The following is a 22,500-nucleotide window of genomic DNA, read 5'->3' as shown; positions in this document are numbered from 1 at the left end:
TCTTTATGAAAAGCACTAAATTGTCAGGTCTTTGATAAGCTGCGACTGGTAAGGGCACAAATGTTATGGACATGAAAAAAGTGAAGCAGACATAATACAAAATGCAATTATGTCACTATTTACTCAACATCCATGAATGCAATTGTGACCAAAATGTCCCATTTTTCAAAGAACAGTATTCAATTAACTATTTCATTTGTAGTCTAACTACAGAATTAGCTTTTTCCACTTTTTTCTTAGAGCATGAAAAAGTAAAGCAGACATAGTACAAAATGCCAACATTATGTCACTATTTAAACAGCATTCACGAAGAAATTGTGACCAAAATGTGCATGTTTTTTCAAAAAACATCATTAAATTAATTTCATACAAAGTTTGTTCTCTGCAAACTAAGCACACGGCTTTACCTTTGACTTCAGTAAATAAATACTTAGAAGTCCATGTTTGGTTAAAAACTTTAACTTTCTTTTTCTCCCATGAGCTGGGCCGTACAGTGCCCAGGTCTGATCTAACATATTCTTTATAAATCTTATCAATCATTCCCTGAAAGAACCAAGCAGACCTGACTTGTTGGACCATCTACATCTTCTTCAGAACTTGATATTTTCAGCCTGTAGCTTGCTAGCTCCTTGTGTTTTGACCTTTCCTTTCAGTTCTTTGACGTTCCACCTCTTGTTCTTCCCCCAGATGGAGCAGTGTGGCGACAGGCTGTGCGCTAGTCCGGCCCGGGATATGACGAGCGCCGTCTGTTTTCCTGTCTCTTCGCCCCCAGTCCTGCAGGAAGCCCCCCAGTCGGCAGGTGGCTCCTCGGCTGTTCCGGGCTCCCCCGTTAGCAACAAGTTCTCTGGCCAGCGCATGTATCTCCAGAGCCTGGACCGCAGCAGCCGAGCCTGGGTGCTGTCCTCAGGAAAGACCCAGGCTTCAGATGAGGCCCGCAGGCTGCAGCAGGAGAGCAGCAGCAACATCTGGTACAACCCGATCCCCGAGGAGGAGGACGCCGCTGGGCCGCGCAGCGAGGACATCTGGAGGAGGAGGGAGGAGACGGGGGACAGAGGGGCAGCGAGGAGGACGGGGCCAGAGAGTCGTAGCAGTGACGGTCCACTAGAGGGCGCCAACCCCAGTGTTAGCCACAAGACTGATGACATCACAACAGAAAACACAGGTAAGAGCTGTTACACACCAACCAGACGGCTGACCGTCGGCAGTAAAGCCAGTCGGACTGATCAGTCGGGTCCCTGAGGTCCAAACAAATGCCTCAAAACACACTGAGGCGACGGCGACTTGAGCGTACGGTCTGCGCGTGCACAAAACGTAATACGTCTCCATAACAGCAGGCAGCGCTTCTCTGTAGAAAATTAAAACCGGCAGCTGATTGGACGAACGCATCATGTGGGTCTGGTTTCTCCAGAAATTCACAGCCAGACTGTCATGGCGGCTCGTTCAGAATACGATCTCATATTGTACTAAAATAGTTCCCTGAAACGTGTTTCTGAAAACATTTTAAGAGGGAAATAGGCCGTGCAGTTGCTGAATCTGTCTTCATTTCAGATCAACAAAGGTCAGTTTAAAAGATTTTTGTCAGATTTTAAGAGGCTCATCCGCTCGCCATTTCCAGGTGAGTCCCGACTGTCCTGTCTCTGACTGAGCATGTCAGGTTGGCCAAAATGAAGGCCGACAGCTCCTCCAACAGACGACGGCACGGAACACACCGAACAGACTCGAGTCACCGACCTCACCAGACTGTCCAACGGCCGATAATTGGGTTGGTGTGTCAGGGCCCTAAGAAGAGACTTTCTTCCCCTAAAAAACTCCCCCATCAGTGGTTTGATCGGGCTGGGCCCTTGATCAAGCATTTGTTTTTTTAATCATGACTTTATCAGCCTTATTTGGTTGGGAGCAAGTTCTGCCTCTCCAGCTCCTCCTGTAGCTCTGGGTGCAGGTCCTGACCTGACTCGAGTGGGAGGTAAACTGGGCTACATCGTGTCTCCCCCCCTCTGCAGCACTGTTGTCGGCCAGTGGGTCAGCATGCAGACCGTGGTGAAGGACGGTATTAATTAGGTGATGAGACCGTGGTGAAGGACAGTATTAATTAGGTGATGAGACCGTGGTGAAGGACGGTATTAATTAGGTGATGAGACCGTGGTGTAGGACAGTATTAATTAGGTGATGGAGACTGTATTAATTAGGTGATGGAGACTGTGGTGTAGGACAGTATTAATTAGGTGATGAGACCGTGGTTTAGGACAGTATTAATTAGGTGATGAGACTGTATTAATTAGGTGATGAGACCGTGGTGAAGGACAGTATTAATTAGGTGATGAGACCGTGGTGAAGGACAGTATTAATTAGGTGATGAGACCGTGGTGTAGGACAGTATTAATTAGGTGATGAGACCGTGGTGAAGGACAGTATTAATTAGGTGATGGAGACCGTGGTGTAGGACAGTATTAATTAGGTGATGAGACCGTGGTGAAGGACAGTATTAATTAGGTGATGAGACCGTGGTGAAGGACAGTATTAATTAGGTGATGAGACCGTGGTGAAGGACGGTATTAATTAGGTGATGAGACCGTGGTGAAGGACAGTAATAATTAGGTGATGAGACCGTGGTGAAGGACAGTATTAATTAGGTGATGAGACTGTGGTGAAGGACAGTATTAATTAGGTGATGAGACCAGAAAGTCTCCTATATGGTTCCAGGTCTTTGATTATGTTGCAGTCTTGATCTGTTCCCCTCACTATTCAGCTGAGGGAGCTATGGGTCGAGGGTTTGTTTTTACGTTTCTTCATTCGGATCCATTTGCGATCCGTTCTGAATAAACTAACAGCAGTTTACATGCTTCGTCCTTGTTGCATTATTCATTAAGATAATTCTAAACAGATTTCTGTAGTTCTACCAACTCTGAGTTGTAGTTGAGAACGTCAGTTATAACGGCCCACGTATTTAAACATTGTCGGGTTTAAATCAGGCTCATAATTCCAGTTAATGTGTCGGGCCGGGCTCGGACACAACGTGCACGGGCTCGGGTAGGGTCGGGCTGGATTTTTTGGGCCCGATCTAAGCTCTAAGCTAAGCTCAGTCAAACCACCCATATCTTTTGGGTTTGGGGGGACGGGGGGGACGAAGCACCCATAAACTCGGAGGGTTTGGAGGGAGGGGTTGAAGCCTGCCTAAACAATAAGACTGACTGACGTGCATCAGTTGTTAGGGGTTTGGAAAAGCCGCAGTAGTGTGGACGCCAGGTGTAAACATAGCAGTAGTGTGGACGCCAGGTGTAAACATAGCAGTAGTGTGGACGCCAGGTGTAAACATAGCAGTAGTGTGGACGCCAGGCGTAAATGTAGCACTAGTGTGGATGCCAGGCGTGAACGTAGCAGTAAATGGACGCCAGGTGTAAATGTAGCAGTAGTGTGGACGCCAGGCGTGAACGTAGCAGTAAATGGACGCCAGGTGTGAATGTAGCAGTAGTGTGGACGCCAGGTGTAAATGTAGCAGTAGTGTGGACGCCAGGCGTGAACGCAGCAGACGATATTCAGCAGAGTGGATGTTAGAAACCGTTCCCTATCACAGGAATAGTTCCCTATGTAGTGTGTTTGCCATGTTGTAGAGGTCTTCCAATTCTCCGCAGTTAATTTCATTCACTATATAGTCCACTGTAAAATACCCACAATGCACAGCTAAATTGAGCGTACATACGATATACCCTACATTTTACTCCTGTATCCCACAATGCAACACGGTTGTGTTTTCCCGAAACTGAAAAGGACAAATGGAGCAGGATTTAGTTTCTAAAGAGTGGAAATGTACCATGCAACATGTATAATATACAACATTTTACTATTCCCCTGAATGCTCGCTTTGTTTCAGGGACGTTTTAGAAGTATTTTTGTTTCCGTTTGTTTACATTATGCCTCCGTTACACAAAGAACCGGTGCATCTCCTGACGCTACGATGTTTTCAGTGAGTGTCTGTTGTACCCTACTGTATATAGTGAACCATTTAATAAACACTATATAGGAATAGTGAGTGAGTGAATGAGGGAACGGTGTACTAACACCTATGTATCTCTCTCCCTCAGACTCCGCCCCCTCAGACTCTAGCCCCGCCTCCCAGAAGAAAGGGGGCGTGTCCAGCAGTGTGATTGACAGGCTGAGGTCTCCTGGTACGGTGAGGAAACTCTCCCTGAAGATGAAGAAACTTCCTGAGCTGCGACGCAAACTCAGCCTTCGCTCCGCCTCTCGAGCCAACCGGCAGGAAAACGACAGCCGGGCGGGCGGCGACGAGCCAGCCAGTAAAAACTCATCATCGTCGTCGGCCAATCAGAATGTAATCAGCAGATATCACCTGGACAGCTCCGCCCCTCCAGCCAGACCGTTGCGGCGATCATCCAGAGGACGCTCGGCCAAAGGAGGTAAAGTTTCAGCCTGTTCTCATGAACCATTTGTACGAAAAGCTCCGTATTTCACGGCATATGTTGCTGTATTGACTGCTGCTGTATAAGAGCGCTGTGGGCCGCGTGTGGAGGAGGTCGGGGGGGATGTTTGGGACTTTCAGACTGGGAAGTTGTGTTCATGACCCAGGGAAAACAAAGACTTTCACCCAGGAAATGCCTGTTCCTTGGGAGTGTTTTAATTCAAACCACCATCTTTTTCCTAAACTTGTAGTCGCTTTAGTATTCAAAGTTACCATAGTTAGAGAGAGAGACAGAGAGAGAGAGAGACAGACAGACAGAGAGAGAGAGAGACAGTGAGAGAGATAGACAGAGAGAGAGAGAGAGAGAGAGAGAAATATATATATATATATACACATATATATATATATCCTTACCAAACACAATGTCTTGAGTAAAAGTCAAATTGGATTTGTACCAAAACACCGTAATTCAGATCATATTTACACCCTACACACCCTGATAGACAAACATGTTCACCAAAACACCGTAATTCAGATCATATTTACACCCTACACACCCTGATAGACAAACATGTTCACCAAAACAACAACAAAATATTTGCATGTTTCATAGATTTCAAAAAGGCATTAGACTGAATTTGGCACAGTGGTCTATTCTACAAAGTTATTGAATCTGGTGTAGGGGGTAAAACATATGACATCATTAAATCAATGTACACTAACAATAAGTGCAGTATTAAAATTAACAACAAAAGAACATCATTCTTCTGTCAGAAGGTGGAGTGAGACAGGGCTGCTGTTTGAGTCCCACTCTATTCAACATCTATATTAACCAGCTGGCCACTATCCTAGAGACATCAGTAGCACCTGGTCTCACTCTACACGACTCTGAGATCAAGTTCCTGCTCTATGCAGATGACCTGGTTCTGGTGTCCCCTACAGAACAGGGCTTACAGCAGAACCTGGACCTGCTGGAGCAGTACTGCCAGACCTGGGCCCTGGCAGTAAACACTCAAAAGACAAAGATAATGACTTTTCAAAAAAGATCCAGATCTCAGGGACACACATACAGCTTCACGTTAGGAACACATAAATTAGACCACTGTACACATTACAATGATTTAGGACTGAAAATAAGTTCCACTGGAAGTTTTAACCCAGCGATAATGGAGCTGAGAGAGAAAGCACGCAGGGCATTTTATGCAATAAAAAGTCAAATCTACATTAAAATCCCAATTAGAATCTGGCTCAAATTATTAGAATCTGTAACAGAACCAATCCTCCTCTAGACAGAGAGAGAGAGAGACAGAGACAGAGAGAGAGAGAGAGAGAGAGAGAGAGACAGACAGAGACAGAGAGAGAGAGAGAGAGAGAGACAGAGACAGAGACAGAGACAGAGACAGAGAGAGAGAGAGACAGAGACAGAGAGAGAGACAGAGACAGAGAGAGAGAGAGACAGAGACAGAGACAGAGACAGAGACAGAGAGAGAGAGAGAGACAGAGAGAGAGATAGAGAGAGAGAGAGAGACAGAGACAGAAACAGAGACAGAGAGAGAGAGAGAGAGACAGACAGAGAGAGAAAAAGAGACAGAGAGCAGCAGAGAGAGGAGGGATTGCTTTGTGACAGGCATGGAGAAATAAGCGTCCGCTATGAAAGGCCAGGCGATCAGCCACGTTTACATAGGCTATTGTCCGGCCAGCATCACGTGACCAGCCGGTTGTCCCTTAGTTTCCTAAGATATCATATGTATCTGTGTGAATGTATCTGTGTGAATGTATCTGTGTGAATGTATCTGTGTGAATGTGTGAATGTAAACTTCATACATTTTCGTACGAACCCCTTTCATGAGAATGCGTTGCTACCAGTTCCTGAACCATTTAATAAATAAAAAAATTCATTTTAACAATAAGGAATTACAACGTTACACATTATGGTATAAATCTTGTTTTACTTCAGTACTTTTCCACCGATGATACCCGACACGTACGTTTCCCCATATCTCCACACTTTAGCCTCCAGCTAAACTTGTTATCGTTTGAGTTGAAATCACTGCCGCTACAAATATAAAATGTTAGTTTTCCTTTCAGGTTATCTGAGCGATGGGGACTCCCCCGAGCTGCTGCCACGGCAACAGGCCCCTCCCATCACCACCTCGCAGGTAACGGCGTGCGATGTGAGTTCGTTCCGCCTGTACGTGGGCTCCGACCCCCCGAGATGCAGCCAGCGGGTGACGGGGTTACTGACGGTGCATCTGCTGCGCCTGGACCAGATCAAGACCAGCAGGTAGAAACACGAACACTCACACGGGGGACTGCTGTCGGTGTTTCACATAATACAGTCACGTCCACGCAGAGCTTCTCCGTAGCTACGTTAGTGGCCTGAAGTTTATACAGGTGCGTCGTTTTCTTTAAACCTCCATTGTGTAATGTTTTGAGTTGATTCTTAGCAGAAACCCCTTTGTTCATTCACAAATATGTACTCATTCATGTGTAATTACTTCCACCAACTCATCAAAGTATTCTCGTAAGAGTAGAATCTGACATTAAGAATCATTCAGAATACATACGAGCAACTCGCTCGAATGATGGCCACCATGTAGCGCCTCCATCTTTATAATACATTAACCAAAGAGGGACATACCTCCATCTTTATAATACATTAACCAAAGAGGGACATACCTCCATCTTTATAATACATTAACCAAAGAGAGACATACCTCCATCTTTATAATACATTAACCAAAGAGAGACATACCTCCATCTTTATAATACATTAACCAAAGAGGGACATACTGTTAGGCTCTAGTTTTTGACCCAGACTCAGAGACAAGCAGAGAGAGAGACAGAGACAGAGGAGCAGTTAAAGTGTTTATTAACATCTGGAATAAAGCAGAGAGGAATAGTTCAGGGTTGAGTCGCTTCAGATAGGCACTGGAGCTGGAGGTTGGTGGACAGGAGTGTGGCCAGGCAGAGAGACTTGACGGAGAGTGGCGGTGAGAGTCCCGTCTTGACTCACCCAGGCGATCAGTTGGGAAGACGATGAGATCCAAGTGACGAGGCAAGCGGCGAAGAGAGCGGAGTGGCAAGGCAAGCCGTGATGAGAGCTGAGTGGCGAGGTGAGCAGGCAGCAATGAGAGCCGAGTGGCAGGCAGCAATGAGAGCTGAGTGGCGAGGTGAGCAGGCAGCAATGAGAGCTGAGTGGCGAGGTGAGCAGGCAGCAATGAGAGCTGAGTGGCGAGGTGAGCAGGCAGCAATGAGAGCTGAGTGGCGAGGTGAGCAGGCAGCAATGAGAGCCGAGTGGCAGGCAGCAATGAGAGCTGAGTGGCGAGGTGAGCAGGCAGCAATGAGAGCGGAGTGGCGAGGTGAGCAGGCAGCAATGAGAGCGGAGTGGCGAGGTGAGCAGGCAGCAATGAGAGCGGAGTGGCGAGGTGAGCAGGCAGCAGGCGAGAAGGTCACAGCAGGGGAGCGGCAGGTAGGTAGCAGGTTCAGAACGGGATCACTGGTATGGTTGTAACGAACTGGCGCTGAAGAGGTGAACAGCCCAGGTTGATAACTGCTGGTTGATTAGTGTAATGTGCTGCAGCTGAGCTGGAACAGAGCAGGAGAGAGTGGCCATGTAACGGAGTTGCCAAGGAAGTTAAAAAGAGAATTAAAAACGACAACGTGACAGGCAAAGCAACAAGACCAAAGTTAATATTGGAGTGGCTAGAACAGCTGCATGGAAACCATGGAGATGCTAAGAGATCATTTCGGGTTCAGCCAACGTTGGAGAAGGGGCTAGAAAGTAATATTCAGTTGGTTGTCATATACAATTTCACCGGCCGAGCGCCGTGCGTTGCCGAGATGTGTCATTACATTTTTCCAGAGAGTATCTCCACGTACCTACGTACGTAGCCACAGCGTAGATTTAACGCAGAAGCATAAATCACGCTTTTGGCTACATTCACATTGCTGCTGTTGTTTGTCAGGAAAGATAAAAGGTATTTCTGCATTTCCTCTCAGGTCCGAGGACAGTAAAGACGTTTTCCTCGCCATCCAGATCGACGGCGTGACGAGGGCGAGGACATCACTGCTGACGCTGCGAGGCTCCTCCCACCCACTGAACCACGCCTTCCATCTGCAGCTGGAGCGAGCCCGCCAGCTACGCATCGTGGTGCTAGCCCCAGGTAAACCCGTCCGTAAACCCGTCCGTAAACCCGTCCGTAAACCGGTCCGTAAACCCGTCCGTAACCCCAGGTAAACCACTGGTTAACCCCAGGTAAACCCATCGTTAACCCCAGGTAAACCCATCATTAACCCCAGGTAAACCACTGGTTAACCCCAGGTAAACCCATCATTAACCCCAGGTAAACCACTGGTTAACCCCAGGTAAACCCATCATTAACCCCAGGTAAACCACTGGTTAACCCCAGGTAAACCCATCATTAACTCCAGGTAGACCACTCATTAACCCCAGGTAAACCACTCGTTAACCCCAGGTAAACAACTCATTAACCCCAGGTAAACCACTCGTTAACCCCAGGTAAACAACTCATTAACTCCAGGTAAACCACTCATTAACTCCAGGTAGACCACTCATTGACCCCAGGTAAACAACTCATTAACCCCAGGTAAACAACTCATTAACTCCAGGTAGACCACTCATTAACCCCAGGTAAACCACTCATTAACTCCAGGTAAACCACTCATTAACTCCAGGTAAACCACTCGTTAACCCCAGGTAAACAACTCGTTAACCCCAGGTAAACAACTCGTTAACCCCAGGTAAACCACTTGTTAACCCCAGGTACTGCTGCTGGGTGCAAACGCCCGTACAGAAGGAGAAAGTGATTTTGTAAAAGTGAATCTTGATGTTATTGGACCAAACCCAAAGCTACTGGTGAAGCTTCTTGAAATGTGTGTGTTCAGGCTAAGTTTTCATGTTGGTTTCTGTCTCTGCAGCCAATCCAGTGGCAGCAGTGGGCGGGTCTAAATCAGGGACGGATCAGACTTCAACGGGGCCAATCAGAAACAGAGTCTGCGGCCTCGGTGGTGTCTCCATACCTCCACTCTTTAAAGGTTCTACACAGTTTTGTGACTTTACCAATTCACCTTTACTGTTTAAATAAGTAGTAATCAAACAGACCCAAACAGAATCAAACAGAAGCAGATTTTTGCATCGATCCAGAATGAAAATCTGCAAGAATAAGCCGACTGTTTTTCTCTTCAGGGTAGAAATTTGTTAACATTCTGAGTTTTTCCTTTTTTTTTTTTTAATTGATTAGAAATTCGGCAGGAAATTTGGAGGATAATTCTGCAGAAGAATCTGCTGAATTCTGTGTCAGCAGAATCTGAGTTGGCCTGATGATGCTGTTCTGGATAAGATATGAATGATTGTGTTGTTGTGTCCCTCAGGGAGTCGCAGTCAGCAGCTCTGTGTGAAGCTGGAGCCCAGAGGACTTCTTTACGTCAAACTGTCTCTGCAGGAAAAATGGGACACACAGGTACACAGTGATACACACAGGGACACAGTGGTACACACAGGTACACAGTGATACACACAGGTACACTGTGATACACACAGGTACACTGTGATACACACAGGCAGTGGTTAAATTGGCTTTTTTAGGGAGGGGGAGCCCTTATTTATGGTGAATGGTCATTCAAAATCGCGCCGTAAAATTACTTAATGTGTTTTTACACTAAAGGGGCTCTTTTTCCAGTATTAATGTGTAAGGTAGGGTTGATAAGTTATTCAAACAAAAGAAATACTTCACAATTCACTTACTTTATTATTATTTTTTTACCTTTAGGCTAATGTTAACAGGCAGGCTACAGATTTCACCCTCGGAAAATGTATGAATTTGAAAATGTTTGAAAATATTGGTTGGCAAATATGTAAACATATTTTTAAACAATAAAATTATGTTGATTTAAGAGAATCAGGGCCAATTTCTATATCACCATTTCTTAAAGGCTCTATTTTCTAAGTGTTTCACCCCATTCATTATCTCCATGACGTTTCATTAAACTGCTGATAAAGAGTTTTAAGTCTGGAACCGAGGCAGCCAGCTACCAGATGAATCGTGACCATAAAACATTTGATTCAGCCCAAAAAAAACCTTTTGAAAACGGCAAAAAAAAGAAAAGGTTCCAGACTGTGAACAGATGACTTCAGTGGTAGCAGCTCAATAGCTTTAGCCGTTATTCAGTCTCATATGCCATGTATTTGCCAATAGATGAGAAATAATTCAAGTGGAATAACAATATTTGGTGCCAGGGGCGTTTCTAGGACTAGAGGAGGTTCGGGGCTTAGCCCGGACCCATTTAAATAAACTGAATGCAAAACAGCGATTGGCTTGCCCAGCTTGTTCATAGCCAGTGTATGTTCATTTTAGCTTCTAGTTTTGTTAGTTAGATGGCACCAACATTTGGCCTAATCATAACTGGCCTGGCAACCAAAAGGCCAGGGTTTTGTTACCAGATTTGTTTGGTGACTTATGATGCGGGGGGTCTGGGGTCCACCCCCAGAATTTCCTGCATTTTGGTGGATTTTTATGCCCCTATTTCTACCTTTTTCTGAATCAATATGCCTGAAATATCTTTATGTAAAGGGAAACATTACAATCCAAATATAAAAACATAATGTAATATTTTGCAATAAGGCTCTTAAGAAATCTGCATTGCTTTGTATTTATTCTCCTTTAGATCGACTTTTCTAATTATATCTGAGTCAGCACACATGTAGCCTATAGGCATAATTTACTCCTCCCTCCTCTTTTGCATCTTTTGTTGGGGAGGTAACCTCCTTACATGTGCATACGATAATTATTCACCTCAATGACACATTATTCATTTTCATTTATTAATAAACCCCTGGACTGTAATATTTCAGATGTTTGAGCAAGATTTCTGCTCATGTCCAAAACGGTGTGCACATTCAAAATATAACTCATCCCATCTGTGTTCTCTGAGATTTGGAGGAGTCGTGATATTTTGTGAAAAATAAAGTTAGAATTGGCTATTACAAGAATAAAGTCACTATATTTCAGAAAATAATCTACCTGACCATAGCCTGCTGTGCATTACGTGATTGCTTTGCTGATACGGTAGATCTCAGACCGTCTGACAGACTCAGAGCCCCGTTTGAGACTCTGGTCTCTGGGAAGTGGCTGAACGCTGCTCTACATCGGAGGTGGAAAACTGAAACTACGGCAGAAATACACGGAGCTCAAACGCGACACATCTGCTGCAGCATGTCGACAGCAGAGCACGTCCATTATAAACCTGAAGCTGCACAGCTTTTTACAGCATACATTCAGGGCTACATTCAAAACATTCGGGGCTGAAGCCCCGGCAAAAATTTCGGTGCTGAAGGAGACAGAGCTGAGCTTCGGCAGGGTGTGTTGTGGACCTGAGGAGGTGGACCTGAGGAGGTGGACCTGAGGAGGTGGACCTGAGGAGGCGGAGCTGCGCTCCGGTGCACTCCGGCCCAATTTAACCTCTGCACACAGGTATACAGTGGGACACACAGGGACACAGTGATACACACAGGGACACAGTGATACACACAGGTATACAGTGGGACACACAGGGACACAGCAACACTAATAAATAAAACATCTGTTCAACAGTTCCACCAAACTTAATCATGATATCACGGGACAAACGGAGAAAACTGTAAATACAAAAGTTAATCTGATGGATTCACAGTTATATTTCAGCTGTGGAGGAACTAACGGCCATGTTCCTTTTACATCAAAATTCATCTTTTCTCAACGACACCATGTCCTTCAGTAGAGCTGTTGTGAATCAAAGTCACCATTTACGACCACAAATTACTGACGGTATTACTCCAGCAATATAAAAACAGAGGCATGTGTTACATCTAAGGGCCCTGACACACCGAGCCGATAATCGGCCGTCTGACAGTCTGGTGAGGTCGGTGACTCGAGTCTGTTCGGTGTGTTCGTGCCGTCGTCCATTGGAGGAGCCGTCGGCCTTCATTTTGGCCGACCTGACATGTTCAGTCAGAGACAGGACAGTCGGGACTCACCTGGAAATGGCGAGCGGATGAGCCTCTCAAAATCTGAGTAAAATCTTTTAAACTGTCCTTTGTTGATCTGAAATGAAGACAGATTCAGCAACTGCACGGCCTATTTCTCTCTTCAAATGTTTTCAGAAACACGTTTCAGGGAACTATTTTAGTCCAATATGAGATCATATTCTGAACGAGCCGCCATGACAGTCTGGCTGTGAATTTCTGGAGAAGCCAGACCCACGTGACGCGTTCGTCCAATCAGCTGCCGGTTTTCATTTTCTGGGAAACAATACAGAGAAGCGCCGCCTGCTGCTATGGAGACGTATTACGTTTCGTGCACGCACAGCGCGTATGCTCAAGTAACGGCCGTCTGGTCGGTGTGTGTGTAACGGCCGTCTGGTGGGTGTGTAACGGCCGTCTGGTGGGTGTGTAACGGCCATCTGGTGGGTGTGTAACGGCCGTCTGGTCGGTGTGTAACGACCGTCTGGTCGGTGTGTAACGGCCGTCTGGTCGGTGTCTGACGGCCGTCTGGTGGGTGTGTAACGGCCGTCTGGTCGGTGTGTAACGGCCGTCTGGTGGGTGTGTAACGGCCGTCTGGTCGGTGTGTAACGGCCGTCTGGTCGGTGTGTAACGGCCGTCTGGTCGGTGTGTGACGGCCGTCTGGTCGGTGTGTGTGTAACGGCCGTCTGGTCGGTGTCTGACGGCCGTCTGGTCGGTGTGTAACGGCCGTCTGGTCGGTGTGTAACGGCCGTCTGGTCGGTGTGTAACGGCCGTCTGGTCGGTGTGTTAAGGCTGTCTGGTTGGTGTTTAACAGCTCTAATATTTCATACTGGCTTCCTTCCAGCCCAGCAGTGACTCCTCAGTTCCTGCCAACGTGTTCGGCGTGGAGCTGCACCACCTGGTGGAGAAAGAAGGATCTGCGTCTCCGATCCCTCTGCTCATCCAGAAATCTGTGGCAGAGATAGAACGACGAGGACTCAAGGTATCTACGCATTTATAGCTTTATCTTTCTTACTGTCAGCTCCACGGCCGGTAGGAACTGATAAATCATCATAGGTAAACAGCTGGCTGGTTTGGTCTGACTGAAAATAGCTCGTTGTGGAAAAAGGGTTATTTTTAGAGTTGGGTTCACAGTCAGAGTTTACAGTAAAGACAGGATGCTGACGCAACCGGACATTTCTGCAGAATGTGATGGTGGCTTATTCTAGCTGTCTGTCTCTCTAACCTGTCTATTTGTCTCTGTAACCTGTCTGTCTGTCTTTCTGTCTGTCTCTCTAACCTCTCTGTCTGTCTTTCTGTTTGTCTCTCTAACCTGTCTGTATGTCTGTTTGTCTGTCTCTCTAACCTGTCTGTCTCTCTAACCTGTCTATTTGTCTCTGTAACCTGTCTGTCTCTTTAACGTGTCTGTCTGTCTCTCTAACCTGTCTGTCTGTCTTTCTGTCTGTCTCTTGAACCTGTCTGTCTCTCTAACTTGTCTGTCTTTCTGTCTCTCTAAGCTGTCTGTTTATCTCTATAACCTGTCTGTCTGTTTGTCTGTCTCTCTAACCTGTCTGTCTGTCTGTCTGTCTGTCTGTGTGTCAGGTGGTGGGTCTGTACAGACTGTGTGGTTCTGCGGCGGTGAAGAAGGAGCTCCGTGATTGGTTTGAGAGGAACAGTTCAGCAGTGTGTCTCAGCGAGGATCTGTACCCGGACATTAACGTCATCACAGGTCAGTGAACGCACCGCTGGGGGGCATGTACCTGTAACCTTACAGGTCAGTGAACGCACCGCTGGGGAGCATGTACCTTTAGACGTACAGGTCAGTGAACGCACCGCTGGGGGGCATGTACCTGTAGACCTACAGGTCAGTGAACGCACCGCTGGGGGGCATGTACCTGTAGACCTACAGGTCAGTGAACGCACCGCTGCGGGGCATGTACCTGTAGACCTACAGGTCAGTGAACGCACCGCTGGCGGGCATGTACCTGTAACCTTACAGGTCAGTGAACGCACCGCTGGAGGGCATGTACCCAGGGCATGAAATTGGCACCCGCCCCGGTGAAACTGTCAATCTACCTGCCACGTTGGCGGGTAGCCAATGAGAATTGAGTGATTCAGACACCTAACTATCGGTAAGCAGGGTACGCCGTTGCTTACGGGCCTGGTCCAATCAGGGGCCCGCATCACTGGAAGACCGGGGTCCCCTATCGCAATCACACGCAAACACACGCACAGACACACACAAACGCACACGGTGGATGCAGGAAAAAACGCAGATGAGACCTACAGGATGACCTAAATTGAGGACAGCTACTCTCGTTATTGTAAGTGCAATGATAAGTTAAATAAGTACTTTATTAAACCGTATGAATGTGTGTCCCAGCCCAGGATAGGAAATTAACTAACAATGTAAAGATCAACAAGCCACTGACAATGACAGATATGTTCATATTTGATTCATTCAATACATTCTTATTTTGTGACTTAAATCCACCAGCCTTTTTCATATTTTCATATTTTACCAACATTTGCAGCAGCAAGGTTCCTAGGAAATCTCAGCCCAGAGTAGTGAATTAATAGTAATACGTATTATTCTCCCCAAAACAAGTTTCCTTTTTATTTATTTTTTTATTTTTAAGAACTATACAAAAAAAATTATTGTGTTATGGTGCGCATTCACCAGTGTTTTGTTGTTGTTGTGGTGGCGTAGGCTACTCCTGATGTCAGTCATCTCATCTCTTATATGCAGTGGCGAGCCAACACCGGGCCCCTATGCAGGATTATCAAGGCGGGCCCCCCTACTACAGCACGTGATGACAGCGCAATGTCCACGAGTAGGCTACCATCAGTAGGACAGGATAGGATCATAGAGACACAGCAATTCCTGTTTTTCACCTTTATGACACAAAAAAACACCTGCCACAGTGGCTGGTGGTCAAAAAAGTTAACTTCATGCCCTGCATGTACCTGTAGACCTACAGGTCAGTGAACGCACCGCTGGGGGGCATGTACCTGTAACCTTACAGGTCGGTGAACGCACCGCTGGGGGGCATGTACCTGTAGACCTACAGGTCAGTGAACGCACCGCTGGGGGGCATGTGCCTGTAACCTTACAGGTCGGTGAACGCACCGCTGGGAGGCATGTACCTGTAGACCTACAGGTCAGTGAACGCACCGCTGGGAGGCATGTACCTGTAGACCTACAGGTCAGTGAACGCACCGTTGGGGGGCATGTACCTGTAACCTTACAGGTCAGTGAACGCACCGCTGGGGGGCATGTACCGGTAACCTTACAGGTCAGTGAACGCACCGCTGGGGGGCATGTACCTGTAACCTTACAGGTCGGTGAACGCACCGCTGGGAGGCATGTACCTGTAGACCTACAGGTCAGTGAACGCACCGTTGGGGGGCATGTACCTGTAACCTTACAGGTCAGTGAACGCACCGCTGGGGGGCATGTACCGGTAACCTTACAGGTCAGTGAACGCACCGCTGGGGGGCATGTACCTGTAACCTTACAGGTCAGTGAACGCACCGCTGGGGGGCATGTACCTTTAGACTTACAGGTCAGTGAACGCACCGCTGGGGGGCATGTACCTTTAGACTTACAGGTCAGTGAACGCACCGCTGGGGGGACTTCAATGACTTGAACGTAGGAGTTTCCAAATGATCCCGGTCTTACTGAGTCATGAAGACACAGACTGTAATAATAACGCTGCAGCAGTGACGCCACCATGTTGCGTGTTTTTGGAGTCTGAAGTGACCGTATTTGGATGAGAGGGTGGAGCTGGGGAGGAGGATGTGGCCAACAACTAAGCCAGTCTAAGGAATCCCTCTCATTGACAGCTCTAACACTGAAAATAGGCAGACGAAGGCCGATGCGTAGTGACGGTGCGTGACACACTGCAAAAACTAGGCCGACAGTCTCTCACCCTGACAGTCTCCTCAGTGTGTCAGGACCATAGACCGTATATAAACTGGACCAGCAGGTCCCGTGTCTCTGGACGGAGACCAGTGAAGTCTCTTTCCCGGTGATGGCTGAGCGTTACTGAGCTTGAAGACGTAGATGTGACGTGAGCAACCTGTCTGAAAGTTGGGAGTCTTCTGGTAGCTGTGCCAAGAGAAATCTCAATCATTCCCAATCTAGCAGAGACGGAGAGCGTAGGTATATGTAAGGAGATAACATAGACACAGGCTAATTATTGATCACTAAAATGATAGTTAACATTAGTAATTAAACTTAAACAGCTAATGGAAGTCCAAACTGCCTGAGAGCTTCTCCTGTACTATACGGTAATTCCTCTACTATGAGACAGTAAGTCTCGTGGTTATGACCCAATCGTTAGCCTATTTTTATAAAAACGTCTGCTACGGAGCCATAACGTGAGGTACAAGGTAATGGAGCCTTTTATACATTGTCGTGTTTCTTTAGAAATAAACAATGGACAAATAGAGTCTTTAAACTCTTCAGATGTAAAGTTATTCTCTGTCAAAGTGACGTCAGAATGAATGGGAGTCAATGGGATGCTAACGGGATGCTAACGGGAGGTGATGGCTTGGTAGCATCAACATGGCTCCATAGGAGGTTCGAGCTCTGAAGTGAAGTGAAGCTTACCCCCCTCGGTCGGGACCCATAGACGGGGTTCCTAACCGGTTGGTTTCCTCCTTTGTGTTTCCTCAGGGATCCTGAAGGACTACCTGCGGGAGCTGCCCTCTCCGCTCATCACCAGGACTCTGTACCAGGTGGTCAGGGAGGCCATGATGCTGAGACCGCCCCCTGTCCCACCTGGGACCCCTATCTCACCTGGGACCCCTGATCCTGATCCAGATCCCCAGCTAGCCCAGAGCACCGTGGAGCTGCTGTCCTGTCTGCCTCCTCCAGAGAGGGTAAGTCCTACTGCTGCAGTATTATCTAGTGTATATTATCTACTCTATATTATCTACTTTATATTATCTACTGTATATTATCTACTGTATATTAAGTACTGTATATAATCTACTGTATATCATTTACTGTATATTATCTACTGTATATAATCTAGTGTATATTATCTAGTGTATATTATATACTGTATATTATCTACTGTATATAATCTAGTGTATATTATCTAGTGTATATTATATACTGTATATTATCTACTGTATATAATCTACTGTATATTATCTAGTGTTTATTATCTACTGTATATTATCTAGTGTATGTAATCTACTGTATATTACCTAGTGTATATTATCTACTTTATATTATCTACTGTATATAATCTACTGTATATAATCTAGTGTATATTATCTACTATATATTATCTAGTGTATATAATCTACTGTATATAATCTAGTGTATATTATCTACTATATATTATCTAGTGTATATAATCTACTGTATATTATCTAGTGTATATTATCTAGTGTATATAATCTACTGTATATAATCTACTGTATATTATCTAGTGTATATTATCTACTGTATATAATCTAGTGTATATAATCTACTGTATACTATCTACTGTATATTACATAGTGTATATTAAATACTGTATATTATCTACTGTATATAATCTACTGTATATTATCTAGTGTATATTATCTCCTGTATATAATCTAGTGTATATAATCTACTGTATATTTTCTAGTGTATATAATCTACTGTATACTATCTACTGTATATTACCTAGTGTATATTAAATACTGTATATTATCTACTGTATATAATCTACTGTATATTATCTAGTGTATATTATCTCCTGTATATAATCTAGTGTATATAATCTACTGTATATTTTCTAGTGTATATAATCTACTGTATACTATCTACTGTATATTAATATGATAACATGATGTTCTGTTTCTGTCTCCAGGCCACGCTGTCTCTGTTGCTGGACCACCTCAGCCTGGTGGCGTCTCACAGCGCGTCCAACAGGATGAATCACCAGAACCTGGCGGTGTGCTTCGGCCCGGTGCTGCTCACGCCGACCCAGGACGCCTGGAGGGGGGGAGGGGGGGGGAGGGGAGGAAGAGGGGGAGGGAAGGGCCCTGGGGAAGAGATGGCGAGTGCAGTAGATTTCAAACGACACATCGAGGCGCTTCACTACCTTCTGCAGCTGTGGCCAGGTGAGTCCACTAGGGTTAAAGTATTACAATTATATTATTATATTAGCCTAGATTTTGTGAGATTTATACATTTACAGATTATCATCATTATGGCTATCCTGGATGCCAGCCGAACTTAGCCCCGCCCATAACATTTGAGGTAGGGAAGTTCGGTCCAGGCTTGATCCGTTGTGGAGCAACTATGCTCCAACCTGATCTGTTCGGACCAATCAAATTGTCAGGGGGCGGGCTTTATACGATGATGGCAACACGTTCGCACACTCATCTCGTAAAATATGGACGCTTGGTCAGGTGCCTTTGTCGTTCTTATTGACGTTAAAAGTCTCCTTTAGCGCTATAAGTAAACGTGCTTGGTCGGGACTATTGCCGTCCCTTTGGCGCTATAAGTAAACGCGCTTGGTCGGGACTATTGCCGTCCCTTTTGACGCAGTTATGTTTAGGAAAAGGTCATGGGTGGGCGTACGGTTCTGTGACACGCGGGAGGAAAGAAAAAAATGACTATAGCAAGCGTGACCAGCGGGACGTGAACGCCGCTCTCCTGGGTGAAAGTCCTGTGTCTGACCCATCCACCCCCCCAACCAACCTCCTTACATACTACTCTCTAAATCCTCTCTAACTGCTGCTCTCCCCGGTGCGTTGCACAAACACGCTGAAAGACGCCTTTTTCGTCTCATCAGACGCTGACAGCCACTGTCCAAACGTCCTTATTTTACCAGTTCAGAATGAGAAGGGGTTGATGATGGACAGATGATCAACATTAACAGAATCAACCACGTCACCAAAGAGCGCTAGGGTTGAATACTGCTGGAGGATTGAGATGTGTAGATTCCTCCATCGCGTCTGTGAAGATATCGACAGCGTATTCATTTTAAAAGAGGAACAGAGAACCGTGATCAAGGCATTTGTCGATCGGAAAGATATTTTTGCCGTCCTTCCTACGGGATTCAGCAAAAGTTTAATTCATCAGCTGGCCCTGATGGTCGCTAAGAAGATGGGGTGCTCTGATTGGTTGTAGGTCTATCCAATTGAGTGCAGAGGCAGGCCCCATAATCCCAGCCCAATAGAGCAGAATCAGACTCAGATAATCTGAGTCTGACCACCTGTATCCCATCTAGCCACAATCAGTAACAGGTGTAACTTTGTTCAGCATCTAATTAAGTGTTTCATATCTTCTTCCTCAGTGCCGACCCATCGCGTCCCAGAAGATGACCACATTGACGTCTCCCTGCCTCCCTGCCCCGCCCTTACCCATAACTCCCTGGGCCCGCAGCAGCAGCAGAGGCATCCTGCCCTGCGATTGGCTAACCCCGAGGAGGAGGTGGTGGTTTCCCGTCGGGGTCGAGGTGGCCTGGCCCGACTGGAGAGTCCGCCACCGATCAACCGGTACGCCGGAGACTGGAGCGTCTGTGGACGAGATCTTCTGTCCAGACAGGATGCTGATTATGATGAGGTGGCAGGAAGTGACAGTGACGCAGGTAAACAGACAAGCAGCATGCTTAGTCAAGAGTTCACGTTAGCATGTGTTAGCATGTCAGGCTATTTTAGCATGCTAACATAGGCAAACATGTTAGTAGTAGTGTCGCTACCCAATGGGAGTCGAGTGCAGATGTGAGTCGTGCATGCTCAGATTTAAACGGTTTACGGCATAACGTGTCTTACTGAAATTTGTGAAATCCATAAAATGATAAACTTCTCATTACAAATAATAACAGAAGATGGAAATCATTCTGTCTTCAAGTGACAGCCTTTGTTGTGTTTGATTGCTAACTTGTAGCTAGCAGTGAACCAACTTCGTTAAGTAGGTCCATTTTTATTGTATTGACATTACAGAAGTCTCTCGTTAGCATCTTGTAGGCTACTTCAGACATTACAGAAGTCTCTCGTTAGCATCTTGTAGGCTACTTCAGACATTACAGAAGTCTCTCGTTAGCATCTTGTAGGCTACTTCAGACATTACAGAAGTCTCTCGTTAGCATCGTGTAGGCTACTTCAGACATTACAGAAGGCTCTCGTTAGCATCTTGTAGCTACTTCAGACATTACAGAAGTCTCTCGTTAGCATCTTGTAGCTACTTCAGACATTACAGAAGTCTCTCGTTAGCATCTTGTAGGCTACTTCAGACATTACAGAAGGCTCTCGTTAGCATCGTGTAGGCTACTTCAGACATTACAGAAGGCTCTCGTTAGCATCGTGTAGGCTACTTCAGACATTACAGAAGGCTCTCGTTAGCATCATGTAGGCTACTTCAGACATTACAGAAGGCTCTCGTTAGCATCTTGTAGCTACTTCAGACATTACAGAAGTCTCTCGTTAGCATCTTGTAGCTACTTCAGACATTACAGAAGTCTCTCGTTAGCATCTTGTAGGCTACTTCAGACATTACAGAAGGCTCTCGTTAGCATCGTGTAGGCTACTTCAGACATTACAGAAGGCTCTCGTTAGCATCGTGTAGGCTACTTCAGACATTACAGAAGGCTCTCGTTAGCATCATGTAGGCTACTTCAGACATTACAGAAGTCTCTCGTTAGCATCTTGTAGGCTACTTCAGACATTACAGAAGTCTCTCGTTAGCATCTTGTAGCTACTTCAGACATTACAGAAGTCTCTCGTTAGCATCGTGTAGGCTACTTCAGACATTACAGAAGGCTCTCGTTAGCATCTTGTAGGCTACTTCAGACATTACAGAAGTCTCTCGTTAGCATCTTGTAGGCTACTTCAGACATTACAGAAGTCTCTCGTTAGCATCTTGTAGGCTACTTCAGACATTACAGAAGTCTCTCGTTAGCATCTTGTAGGCTACTTCAGACATTACAGAAGTCTCTCGTTAGCATCTTGTAGGCTACTTGTCGCAAAGTGACGCATGTGCGACTCACATCTGCACTCGACTCACATCGGGTAGTGACAAGTAGTAGTAGAGCTTTACCTTTCAGAGCTATATGTATGAATGCTTCATGAGAACATGTTCGCTGCTGATGCACGTTTGTGTTGATGCTGTTTTAGGCAGTGATGATGAAGAGGAGGAGGAGAAGAAGGAGGCGTGGTCATCAGAAGGAGGAGGAGCTCTGTTTGTGGACGAGTTCTTGGATTTTGATGCTCCGTTTAACTGTCGACTCAGTCTGAAAGACTTCGACACTCTGATCCACGATCTGGACCGAGAGCTGGCCAAACAGATCAACATCTGTCTGTAGAGGAGGGTCAACGAGAAAACGTTTAGGCTACATCTACACCGCTACGTTTTGGTTTTTAAGTGTTTGAGTTTGGAGCCAAAAGCGATGTCCGTGTCTCCAAAGGTCTCCGGTTTAGTGGCTCAGAAACGCCAGAGCAGGGGGAATGAGAGGGGGAAACGCCAGAGCAGGGGGAATGAGAGGGGGAAACACCAGAGCAGGGGGAATGAGAGGGAGAAACGCCAGAGCAGGGGGAATGAGAGGGGGAAATGCCAGAGCAGGGGGAATGAGAGGGAGAAACGCCAGAGCAGGAGGAATGACCAGAGCAGGGGGAATGAGAGGGGGAAACACCAGAGCAGGGGGAATGAGAGGGGGAACAGCAGAGCAGGGGGAATGAGAGGGAGAAACGCCAGAGCAGGGGGAATGAGAGGGAGAAACGCCAGAGCAGGGGGAATGAGAGTGGGAAACACCAGAGCAGGGGGAATGAGAGGGGGAAACACCAGAGCAGGGGGAATGAGAGGGGGAATGAGAGGGGGAAACGCCAGACAGGGGGAATGAGAGGGGGGAACGTAGCAGAAGACATTCCTTTTTAAACCAAACGTAAAGTGTAAATGTAGCCCTAGCTTCTATTCCCGACATCTGTTCTGAGGATTTAAAATCCTGAGCGAGGTGATGAGTCAAACTCAGAGAAGAATGCGATTCTCGTAGCATCGCTGGATGTTTCCAGATGTTTCTGAATGTTTATTTGAGCCAAAAAGTCCAAATGAAACCAGAATTATTTATTTTCCTGATCCAAAGGTAAACGTAGCTTCAGC

The 22,500-nt window shown here is 46.2% G+C and overlaps 1 protein-coding gene across 3 annotated transcripts in view; it reads left to right on the top strand.

Annotated features, from left to right (window-relative positions):
- LOC116057989 (rho GTPase-activating protein SYDE1) overlaps nucleotides 1-21,774 on the top strand; it is a 27,994-nt gene extending 6,220 nt beyond the window's left edge. For 2 of the 3 annotated variants that reach the window (XM_035997768.1, XM_035997766.1), the window contains 12 exons: nucleotides 688-1,162; nucleotides 4,080-4,412; nucleotides 6,503-6,698; nucleotides 8,417-8,584; nucleotides 9,351-9,472; nucleotides 9,809-9,897; nucleotides 13,279-13,416; nucleotides 14,016-14,142; nucleotides 17,095-17,300; nucleotides 18,269-18,521; nucleotides 19,703-19,996; nucleotides 21,522-21,774. In XM_035997768.1, the coding sequence (XP_035853661.1) occupies nucleotides 688-1,162; nucleotides 4,080-4,412; nucleotides 6,503-6,698; nucleotides 8,417-8,584; nucleotides 9,351-9,472; nucleotides 9,809-9,897; nucleotides 13,279-13,416; nucleotides 14,016-14,142; nucleotides 17,095-17,300; nucleotides 18,269-18,521; nucleotides 19,703-19,996; nucleotides 21,522-21,709 (2,589 nt within the window). In that variant the 3' untranslated portion in view covers nucleotides 21,710-21,774. The remainder of the gene's footprint in view (nucleotides 1-687; nucleotides 1,163-4,079; nucleotides 4,413-6,502; nucleotides 6,699-8,416; nucleotides 8,585-9,350; nucleotides 9,473-9,808; nucleotides 9,898-13,278; nucleotides 13,417-14,015; nucleotides 14,143-17,094; nucleotides 17,301-18,268; nucleotides 18,522-19,702; nucleotides 19,997-21,521) is intronic. The other variant, XM_035997767.1, reaches the window with a different exon arrangement.
- The last annotated feature ends 726 nt before the right edge of the window (nucleotides 21,775-22,500 follow it).

This window comes from Sander lucioperca, chromosome 22 (genome assembly GCF_008315115.2).
Source record: "Sander lucioperca isolate FBNREF2018 chromosome 22, SLUC_FBN_1.2, whole genome shotgun sequence".
Lineage (NCBI taxonomy): Eukaryota > Metazoa > Chordata > Actinopteri > Perciformes > Percidae > Sander > Sander lucioperca.
This window is presented reverse-complemented; position numbering and strand designations above follow the sequence as displayed.